We start from the raw sequence: 11,870 nt of genomic DNA, 5'->3' as shown, positions 1-11,870 counted from the left end.
GAGTCTTCACTAAATGAAAATACACAACTGGATTTTTTTTGTTTGTTTTGGAAATGTACTCACAGCTCGAGATGTCTTTTTAATGCTAAAGAAGCCAAATTATAAGAAGTTGGAACTTCAAGTATATGCAACATTTTTTGAGATCTACAGTGGTAAGGTAAACACCTGATCTTTTTCTGAGGAAGGTGGAATTTCTCTTTCACAAACAGGACTGTGAGCTTATCACAGCTTATTTTTCCTTTTTGTATTGAAATCTTTATTTCAAATAATTCTTTACACTTCCTTTCCAATCATGTTTGTGCATGGAATGCTTTGCAGATTTTGATACGAGATTTGAAGCAACAATGTCTTTTAAAGCTCCTCTTTAACTGTTCTGTTCCCCCTCCCCTCAAGGTTTTTGACTTGTTGAACAGGAAGACAAAATTAAGAGTGTTAGAAGATGGTAAACAGCAAGTCCAGGTGGTGGGATTACAGGAACGGGAAGTTGTTGGAGAGTTTTTGGAAGAAAATGGACTTGTGAGCAATCCTGACTATTTAGCTTTAGCCAGAGTGAGCTAAGGGCCTTGAGGCCCAGCTGCAAGGTTACTAAAAGATCAGCTACGGGCAAAGGATAAGGGAGTTGGCAGCAGTAAAGAAGAATAACAGGATGGGAAAGCATCACATAAGACAGCACATAAATACTTGTATTTAACCAGTTCGATAGCGCCCAGTGGCATATGAAGAATGTGTTGTACCAGTCTTCAATATGCTTATATTATCAGCCTGACTGTGTATAAAAGGGCTACCGCTACTCTCAATAAACGGCAATACTTCGATTATATTAATCTGTGTGTTGTCCACTGATCACCCGCAGGAAGTCAAATGTGTTGAAGATGTTCTTAAGCTTATTGAAATAGGCAACAGCTGCAGGTATCTTCCATAGCTTCCGCTAATTTTTCATAATAAATTAAATTAGAGGAAATTAGGCATGTTTATTTTGGAGAAGAGGAGGCTGAGAGGAGACCTTATTGCTGTCTACAAGTACCTGAAAGGAGGTTGTAGGGAGGTAGGTGCTGGTCTCTTCTCTCAAGTGAATGGTGATAGGACTAGAAGAAATGGCCTGAAGTTGCACCAGGGGAGGTTTAGACTAGATCTGAGGAAGAATTTCTTTACTGAGAGAGTAGTTAGGTGTTTGAACTGACTGCCCAGGGAGGTGGTGGAATCGCCATCCCTGGAAATATTTGAAAACCTTGTAGATGAGGCTCTTAGGGAGAAGTTCTAGTGGGTGATACAGATATGGATATTTATATTTTTTATTCGGGGGGAATGTTGACAGTTGGACATGGGTGATCTTAGAGGTCTTTTCCAACTGTGACAATTCTGTGATCCTGTAAGGATCATCTAGTTCCAACTCCCCTGCCATGAGCAGGGACACCTTCCACTTGACCCGGTTTCCACAACTTCTCTGGGCAACCTTTTCCATTGTCTCCCCACCCTCACAGTAAATAATTTCTTCTTAATATCTAATCTGAATGTTCTTCCTTTCAGTTTGAAACCAATCCCCTTCATCCTATTGCTACACTCCCTCCTCATCTTTCCTGTAGGGCCCCTTCAGGTACTGTAAGGCTGTTATAAGGTCTCCATGGAACCTTCTCTTCTCCAGTCTGAACAACCCCAACTCTCTCAGCCCCCTAATCATCTTTGTGGCCCTCCTCTGGACCAGCTCAAGCAGGTCCATGTCCTTATGTTGGGGAGTCCAGGACTAGACACAGTACTCCAGAGGGGGTCTCATGGAGTGGAGTAGAGGGGCAGAATCACTTCTCTTGACCTGCTGGCCTCACTTTTGATGCAGGTCAGGATTCAATTTACTGTCTGGGCTTCAAATGCACATTGTCTGCTCATGTCCAAATTTTTAATCCACCAGTATCTCTAAGTCCTTCTTGCAGGGCTGCTCCCTCTAGATATACATATTTATAGATATAGAAAGACTGTAGGAACTGAGTCATAACTTTGTGACTGAATTGCTGGGTATCATACTGATTTCATTACAAAATTGAAAGTGGAGGCAAGGAGACATGAGACAAGGATGGTGATGTGCTGGGTGGGAGCATGCAGCTCTTGGGGTGGTTGGGCAGTGTCAATTGTCATGTATTACCAGTTGGGGATTGGGGGCTTATTTTTATTAAGATTGGCTTTACTGGGTAAGAAGAGGTTGTGTATTTAGGCATATTTATTCTGATGCTGCTCAAGGTGACTAGGAAACTGTACAGGAAGGACAATTTTAGACCCATGGTAGCTTCATAATTTTAGGAACTGCCCTCAGAGAAGAAACCCAAGGAATGATGTTCAAACCAATTGGCATGCCTGAGGTATAGGAATCATAGGGAAACGAGGAACATAAATTGTGGTTTGCTTTTTATTTAAGTTGTATAAAGGCAGTCATGAGGTGAGGATGGATGGATGCCACTGACAGTATGGCCTTGGACTGAAAGCAAATATGAAGCATGCTTCTAAGCTGCTCTACTTCACACACAGGAGCCTTATGAACAGATATTAGGTAGATAAAGCTATTACATTAAAACTTCAAGGCAGCTCAGTTATCATCTGGTGCCAAATAGGCACATGTGTGTGTTTGTAAGTCAGGGCCAGGGCCAGGGCCAGGGCCAGGGCCAGGAAGAGTGGCTCACACAGGCGACTCGCAGCAGCTCGGACAAGACTCTCCCGGCCTAGGCTTAAGAGAGCGGTGAAGCGGCCTCAGGGTAGCGAGGTGCCTATCTTGCGCCAGACTCGTCGAGGTGCCGCGAAAAGCAGAGGGCGAGGACAACCGCAGCAATGTTTCCGCCCCCACCTCCCCTGACGTGACGCCGCGGCTAGCTGCACAGGCGCAGCAGCTCCCAGTGTCTATTGTATCTGGCTAGCGCCTTTTCGCTCTCGCTCTCCTCGCTCTCTCCGTCTTCCTGCCTTCCTCCTGTTCTTCCTTCCTGTGTTCGCCGCCGCCGCTGCTGCTGTGCGCGCCCTCCCTGCCCCCTGTGCGACCGGCCGGCAGCGCCTCCGATCTCCCCGTCTGCCCCATGAAGCGATGGCAGCGGCCAATTTCTGCAAGATCCAGATAGGGATCTACGTGGAGATCAAGCGCAGCGATGGTCAGTGAGACAGGGGCGGCGGAAGTGGCCGGCCGGCAGAGCGGTCGCAGACCCTGGCTGGGCGCCGCCGCCGTCCTCATTGTGTGCGCGGGGCTCATTATGTGTGTGGGGCCGGGGAGTTGCCGGGCCTGGCGTGCGCTGGAGTTGTTAGGGGAGCGCTTGCTCTTGGTGGCGGAGGGCGGTTACGTGGGGCGCGAGCAGCGGTGGCTGCCGCTGGGGACTGGGAGGCTGTAGCAGGGAGGGGCAGCGGCGGGGGGGGGGCGAGGGGGATGAAGCAGGGATGGGATGGGCTTATGGGGGAGGGGAAAAAAAAGGTGGGATGACCAATGAGACGGGTGGGGTGACTGTGTGTAGGGGTGATGAGATGATTTGGGGGAGAGGTGCTTCGGTAGGGAGGAAAGTCTGGGGAGGTTTTGGCGGGGAAGTGGGAGGACCTTAAGGGAGGGGATGAGGTGATGTAAGGAGAAAAGGCCTTCAGTGCAAAGTAATAATTTTGTGTTTGCTCTGGCATACGACCCATTTTCTGAAAAAATTACACAACGGTATGCTCTGACAGAAATGTCTTTGGACACTTCCATCATTTCACAAATAAGCTTGATTTTCCATATGATTAAAATATGAGAAGAGTGCTTGCTATTTATGCCCATGAGTTATTATTTCTGTTGGGGATCCAGTGTTTTTCATCTTGCCTAGCATTTCTTGATGGGAGGGTGTGTGGTGCTGTCTAGAAGTATATGTGTGTTAGGTTTAGGGTACTAACTCTTCATATTTGCCTGTAAGGAGAGAAATTAAATGGAAAGTTCACTGACTGAATCAGTGACAAGTCACATGTGACTTCAACTCTACAATTTGAGTGGGAATATCTCATCTGTTCTCAGCTTCTGTGAGATCTATGAAGCCTACTAAATAGGGGTGGGGTTCTGCGATTTTGCGATTTTCTGGAATGTGTTTGGGTGGGTGTTTTTTTTTTTGTTTTTTTTTTTCCTCCAGGGTTCAGGAGCTTGCTAAAGAATAAGCAGATGTTTTTAAGGGAAGAAAGACCTGGAGAACAAAGCCACTGAGGTTAGCCTAGTTTTCTCATGAGGCAGGAAAAAACAGCCAACAAGCTTTATGCAGCTTGTCTTCTCATGTCCCATATTGTAGTTCAACCCTACTATAAAATAATGGTCAGTTTTGACTGGACACTGTATTAAACCTAAACCCTCCATTTTGCTTAATGGCTTGTGTGTCATTTGAAGAATTTATTGGTTTGGCAGTTATTTGTATAAGTCCTGCAGATCTCTGTCTAATGTTTCACAGAAAGCCTCACCATAGCAACTTGTAAAACTATTTTTTTCTGAGGCCTGTGTGAACATCTAATAAATATTATTGGTTTGTATGCCTTTGAAAAATAAGACATGAGAATGCTTTGCTTCTTCTCCCTACCCAGGATTCTGCTCACTTCTAATTTCAGAAGTGAGGACAATAACTCTTGAACATAACAATATTTATTTTCATTACTGCTAATGGTTTATATATTTTGCTGTATCACTTACATATATGATGCAGCACATTAAATATATTACACCTCAGTAATATACTTCACAACAGTTGTTCAAACTGTAGGGTTTTGAAAATTTGCATTAACATCCTTGTGTGAGTAACTGCACTGCACTGTCATACCAGAGCTAGTGGGTCCTGGTTATTGTGAGGTTTGCTTGTTTTTCATTGGGACTGGAGGAGGAGATTCTCTGTTATGGCTCAGGCTACTGCAATGTTCTGTCATTCTCTTCCCAGTAAACTGTAGGAGGAACTGTCCTAGGCATGTGGAAGGGAGCATTTTGAGAAAGATATCTAAGGACAGCCAGCACTAGATTGCATTGCCTTTCAGAAGGTAGGTTTCCAACCTGAACTATAGTTGCAAAGGCAATCGAGATGGATCTTGCTGCTTTTAACAAGGGGAGGTCTTGCTGCCTGTGCCTCTTGTGAGCCATGTTGTTCCTACAAACTCTCTCATCCAGTGTGGCAAATACTTATTTTTTTCTCAGTTGATTTAATGCATTAATTTATGATTTGGTTCACTAAACACAGTAGGAAACTTTTGGATGTACCAGTTTTCTGCAGGATTAGTGAGTTCAAATGACATGGAGGGATCTGTGACCCCAACAGTATCAGTGTATAGGAAATGCTTGGCCAGGATGAAGTGGACGTGAGAAGTATGATCAGGAACAGTGAACTACCTGCATCTGCTTTACCCAGAACCATATCCTAGGTAGAATCAGGGCTGTGTATCATACCCGCTACCCTAGGCTGAAAGCATGATTAAAAGAAGTTAAGAAACTTTTAGAGAAATGGTGTGTTGGTCTGGGCTTTTTTTTCATGTGTGTTATTTTTAGTAAGTCCTTTTTTTAAAAACTGAATATTGTTTTGAGAGGCAAGTATAATAATTCTTTAATATTTCTTTATTTACTTGTTTATTCTTCTCTGGATTCAGCAGATAAAGTTTGAGTTTATTGATTGGGTCATTTGGAAAAGTATACAGTTTTTCCCATCTGTCCACCAGTTATGTTAAACACTTTTCTGAATACACAGCTTTAGTAATTCCAGATAAATTTATTTCTTTAAATAAAAAGAAAAGCTAACAGAATGGCATTTTATAGCAAAACATCACTTAAATTCATTGTCCTGGTTTAAGCTCAGCCAGCATCTAAATACCACGCATCTGCTCCCTCACTCCTCCCTCCCTCCCACTGTGGGGTGGGGATGAGAAAATATAATGAAAAACTCATGGGTCGAGACAAGGAGGGTTCAATCACCACTTATGGTCATGGGCAAAACAGACTCAACTTGGGGAAAAAACCAATTTAATTTGTCACCAATCAAGTCAAAGCAGAACAATGAGAAACAACCAGATCTTAAAAAACATCCCCGCCCCCCCCTTTTCCCAAATGATTTTGCTCCCTATTTCTCTACCTCCTCCCCACCAGCGGCACAAGGGGACACTCCTTCCTCTGCGGGGGGGGACTCCTCACACTCTTCTGGTCTAGCGTGGGGTCCCTCCCACAAGAGACAGTCCTCCATGAATTTCTCTAATGTTAGTCCTTCCCATGGGCTGCAGTTCTTCATGAACTGCTGCAGGGTATGGGTCCCTTCTGCAGGGTGCAGTTCTTCAGAAAAAAACCTGCTCCAGTGCAGGCTTCCTACAGAGTCATGGCCTTCAGGTGCAGCCACCTCCCCTGATGTGGCGTCCTCCATGCCCTGCAGATCCACATCTGCTCCAGTGTGCTCCTCCATGGACTGCAGGGAGATAGCATGCCTTCTCACCACGGGCTACAAGGGAATCTCTGCTCCGGCACATCTCCCTCTTTCCTCACCTCGGTGTTTGCATAGGTGTTTCTCTAACATACCATTCCTCTCTCTACTGCTGGTCTCCTCAGTAGTTTCTTTTCCCCCTTCTTAAACATGTTAATCGGCAGAGGCACATACATCATCACTGATTGGTCATCAGAGGCGGGTCCAGATGTGGTGCTAGGGAAGGTTTTAGCATCTTTTCACAGGAACCATAGTAGCCTCTCCCCCTCTACCAAAGCTCCACTACACTGACCCAACACAGTCATACTTACTCATTACAACGAAATTGCAAAGACATGTAGAATGCAATATATGTGAGAATGTAAATAGAATTGTTAAAAATGACCGAGACTCTATATTCTGTTAATGGTTTAATTAATTAATGAAATTGAAATTGCAGTGAGCAAAACAGTGCTGGGTGCATGGGGAGTCTCCGCTCCACTCACACGCACGCTTCTAAAACTCTAGAATTACCTTATATTGATTACAATTCTATGAATATTAAAAAGGGGTGGGTTTACATATATATTCATAGGGATTACATCATGTTATTACAATATTCATGATAGGTGGAGTCTGGGTGGAGTCTAGGCAGAGTCCTCTCTTGGGGAGATATCGGGGGTCTTTGGATGAAGTAAGAAGTCTTCCTCAAACTTGAACCCTTTACCTTTTTTGTTTTCGCCGACTTCATTATCTTGTTACAGAGCAAAATTAGACCCTAGCCATAATTTTTCCCTTATCTGCTGGTTGTGGCATTTTTATGTTGTCTCTATGCAGATGTTCGCATTCTTTTGGTGCCTAGTTAGCCTTGGCAGTGCCTTGTTTTAAGAACAAGGCCCACGCTTCAATTATCGCCGAGACAGAAGTTAGTCTCGTTAAGGCCTTGTGTTGCTTACACTGTTTTTATGGAAAATTATAGGTCTCAATTGCTTTGTCTAGCCCCATATTCACTTTCTTCTTAGTTTAATTCTGAATTTACTGGTTAGGAATACAAATTCATTAACATCATTTATCACAATCCCCCATTTTCTTTTTTATAACCATTATGAATTTGTATTCCTTTTAATCACTCTCTTCCTCAGAACTTGAGGATATACAGGTATGACACAAGTTGCACCCATACTTAAAAGATTCACATTTACATGGATCATTCTTGCCATGTAAACACCATTTACAGGAACACAAATCGATATCGTCTTCTTCTTCCTCCTCTTCTTGATATTCCTCACCTGTATTTACCACTAACAATTTAAGGGTTTCATTTTTTTACTTTTTGGACTGCTGATTGGGCAAATTGTGCCATACAAGGTATTAAACATGGTATAATTAACAATCGCAGAAATCCCCAACACCACAATCCCAATTTTTACCAGCCAATCACCTCCCAGGAAATTGTTCCAAATTCCTTCCAAATTTATTCCTCTCCAGGTCTGAACTGGAATGTGTGCAAGTTTTTTCATTTCCTGTACCAGTTCCTGTACAGCTTTTCCTTCATCATCTATTTCCAAGCAGCAATTAGTTAGATTGAATTCCCCCCCACACACACCTCCTTCTTGTGCTAACAAATAATCTAAAGCTAAGTGATTCTGATATAAAAAGGTTCTCATTTGTGTATTCTGTTTCTCAATTAGCTCTGAAGCATCCCCTGTTTTATTTACAACAATTTCTACCACACCTTGTAACCTAATGATTCTATTGAGCATATAACAATTAGTGACATTCAAAGATTTAGCAATGTTTTCAGCCAAATTTATAAAAGGGTTTTCAGCAATTGTGGGAATTTCATATTTCGCTCCAGTTTCCAATTCATGATAAAATGAGTTAAAAAGCAACCTGTGCTGTATGGATTCCCCAATTGGCTCAGTAAATGTTACATGAATCACACCTCCTGGATCATAACCAGACCCATATATTTTTATCCCAAATTTCACCTCAAAATCTTTCCAATGTTGAGGGTTTAAACTGGTTACAAGCATGAGCAGTACAGTCTTTCTGCACTTCTCCTTTTTCAGTTCCTTTACGGGTAGTGGCTACACATTGACTACAATTTTTGGCCAAGATGGATGCTAGTATCCCCATCAAAATCAAAAAGGGTCCGGTAGGGATCATATTTGTCACGGTTTAACACTGGCCCGGCAATTAAACTGAGTAACAGACGCTCTCTATTAATCTCTCTCTCCTCCCTGATAAGAAAGGAGAGAGAATAAGGGAGAGAGACTTACGGGTTGGAAACTAAAGTACACAGCTTTAATGAAACAGTAATGATAAATAGGAAAAATTACTAAATATATACAAATATAGAGGAAAATTGATCCCACGTTCCTTCCCCCCTTTTCCCCCAATAACTCTCATGTCACTACCAAGGCTGCAGGGCAGCCCTGGGAAAGTCCAGGCTGGACTCCTGGAGTTGGCAGCAGTCGGGAGCTGGAGGCAGGAACACACAGATGTGGGCTGGCATGGATCAGGACCACAGGCAGATGAACGGACAGAATCCTTCCAGGATGCCGAGTGAAGGAAGGGAAGCAGGAAAGGCAGGAAGGGCAGGCAGCCGGAAGCTGGAAGCAGGAAATCAATGGCTTGGCCCTCGTGATCCCTCAAATTTATACCGAGGATGACGTATATGGGATGTAATACTCTGTTTGGTCAGTTCTGGCATCTGTCTTGTCCGTTCCTCCCCAAAGGAGGGATACAGGTGGGACCTCTTTATGTTTTCCTCAGAGCTGAGCAGTGTCCTTGGCTCTGCATACCAGTCTCTAGCAGTAACTATAAACATCGAGTGTTATCAGTCCTAGAAACACACACTGTCTGAGAAACTTGCTGTTAATTTCAGCAAGTGCAACTACTTACAAGAGACTTAGCTAAAAGCAAAAGTAAAAGACAGAAAATCACCTTTATCCTGGCCCAAACCAGGACAATATTGCTCAGTGGTCACAGCCCAGAGGGGTTGCAGCCCTTGGCAGACCTTCTTCAACTGCAGCTTCTATGTCCCATCCGGTCTTGCCCCTTTTCCTATGATGGGCCAAATTAAAGAACTTATAATAATTTAGTTTTCTCCTGACTCCACCTTATGGCATTCGTCATTTGTGTCTCCACTCCCTTCTTCCCTTCCCTGTTCCTTTAGAATATTATTTACTTTTTTTTTTTTTTAAATAAAATTTTATCAGGTATCTAAATTTCTGGAGTTACTATATGAAATTCCCCAATTACTTATCTGCTTATGTTCTTTTCAGTGTGATTTTTGGTTCCCCAGGCTGGGAGGTGATCTTCCACTCCTTTACTGGTCCTTTAACTCCGGAGGCATGTGTTCACCCTTTCTCAGCAGTACGGACAGCAGTATCTGTAGTTAATAAGACAAGAAAAGGTCCTTCCCAGAGAGGGGATAAGCTTTCTTCTTTTGATGTATTGCAAATCCCAAGGGGGGTGGGTGTTTGCACCAACATTCCTATTTTCCTTTACTCAACCGTTTTCCCAAAATTTCTATGTATTTTCTGATACTTGTATTCTCTATTACATCATGTTTTATTGGCATTCCCCAACAATAAGACATCCCATATAACATTTCATATGGTGATAACCCAGTGGTTTTGTTCTTATATTTAAAAGTGCCAATGGTAGACATCTTATCCAAGGCATTTGAGTTTCAACCATTAATTTTGCCAATTGTTGCTTAATAGTTTGATTCATTCAATAGTTTGATCCACCCTGCCCGAGCTTTGCGGGTGCCAAAGAGTATGATAATCCCAATGGATACCCAAAGATTTGCGTAGTAATTTAGTTATTTTTGAAGTGAAATGTGTGCCTTGGTCAGAGTCGATACCATAAAGTACTCCATATCTTGGTATTGCCTGATCTAATAAAACCTTTACCACCGTCTGTGCCGTAGCTCTCACTACCGGGTAAGCTTCTACCCAGTGTGTTAAATGACCCACTATTACCAATAAATATCTGATTCTTCCTACTTTAGGTAATTCAATTTGGTTTTTTTTCAAAAGACCTGTGGGCAATTTCTCTTCCTTCCATGGCTACTTGTTTTAAATATTCTCCTATTAATCTTTTGACAAGTTAAACATCCTTGCCAAAATTTGCCTGGTGTATGCTTTTGGTAACATCTTTCGTCCATCAGGCATCATCCATTTACCCTGTTCCAATTTTGGCCCCTATCTTCTCGAATTTTGACACTACTTCAGGAGTGAATCTTTTGGTCCTTGATATGATAGGGTGAGGTAAATGCAATGTGGCAAATGTGTGGTACAACAGACAGTTTACCATCCCCCACAAACACACGTTAAAAATTTACTGTCTTTTGAGCCAGGAAAGACGTGCAGCGGTAAGAACTGTTGCCAGGCAGGGCGCAGTTTCCAATTGCTCCTTAATAATTCCTTGGAGACGGAATCGGCCTGCTAAAAAAGCACAGACTGCAAAAAGAGCCACACGACATAAGGTAACCACACGAAATGGGATATATATATATTCTCAACTAACAGATTTTTACCCCAAGCTTAACTAGCTTCTGTTTTGTATCATGCACCTAAAGATAGGACTGCTAATCAGGTCGCCTCCCGGTACATAGTTAAGACAAAGATAATACATTTAGCAAGGTAACAAGGACTGAAAGATAATAATAAATAAAAGAGAAGTTCCTGGGATGACAAAATCTGTGTGTCATCTTTAGCAAGTCTGTGTGCCATTTATGAAAAAAAAACAAAAAACAAACAAAAAAACCCAGAACCCCTTTTTGCTGTATTAAAAACTCCAAGAGAAAAGGGGAAAGCGCATCTCTCTCTCTCTCTCTCTCCCCCCCTTTCTCTCTCTCCCCTGTACCCCCCTTCTCCAGCCAGAGGTCAGGGCCCGTGGACGGTGATAAAACTTAATTGCTCTCTTGTTTTTCTTTCCTTTTCTTGACAACTCTCTCCCCAAAGTGACTAATTTGTGTAAATTTTCTCCTCTTGTTAACTTGTGTCTTTTTTTTTTTTTTCTCTTTTAAAGGTGGTGTTATTTTTTCCTTTCCCTAAAATAAGTCTTTGTCATTTGCTTAAATCATAAAGCCCGTTATTTTTGTAAATTCGTTCAATGTCTATGAGTAGTGGCTAATTTTTCCTCACAATCAAAATATAAAATAATATACTGCATATCTGGATTTTCTTTTTCCTTCTATTACTCGGGAGGATCCGTCTACAAATAATTTTTCTCCCTTCTCCAGTTCAGTATCACTTAAATCTAATCTCACTTTCATTTGGGTTTCTATTACTTGTAGGCAATCATGCTGTAATTTCTCTGATGGTTCCCCAAACAGAAATTGTGCAGGACTCTGCGCTGAAGTTGTTTTAAGTTCCAAATTAGGAGAGTCTATCAATATGGTTTCGTATTTCAGGAGCCGGCTTTCTGTCAGCCACTTTTCCGCCTTCTGCTGTAAAACAC

The 11,870-nt window shown here is 42.5% G+C and overlaps 1 protein-coding gene across 1 annotated transcript in view; it reads left to right on the top strand.

Annotated features, from left to right (window-relative positions):
• The first annotated feature begins 3,021 nt into the window (after window positions 1–3,021).
• LOC139789264 (kinesin-like protein KIF2A) overlaps window positions 3,022–11,870 on the top strand; it is an 88,651-nt gene continuing 79,802 nt past the window's right edge. Inside the window, exon 1 of the mRNA XM_071729761.1 lies at window positions 3,022–3,122. Coding sequence (XP_071585862.1) covers window positions 3,059–3,122 — 64 coding nt within the window. The 5' untranslated portion in view covers window positions 3,022–3,058. The remainder of the gene's footprint in view (window positions 3,123–11,870) is intronic.

Source organism: Heliangelus exortis, chromosome W, assembly GCF_036169615.1.
Source record: "Heliangelus exortis chromosome W, bHelExo1.hap1, whole genome shotgun sequence".
NCBI classification, from domain to species: Eukaryota; Metazoa; Chordata; class Aves; order Apodiformes; family Trochilidae; genus Heliangelus; species Heliangelus exortis.
Note: the sequence above shows the minus strand (reverse complement) of the source record. Positions and strands in the feature narration are given on the sequence as shown.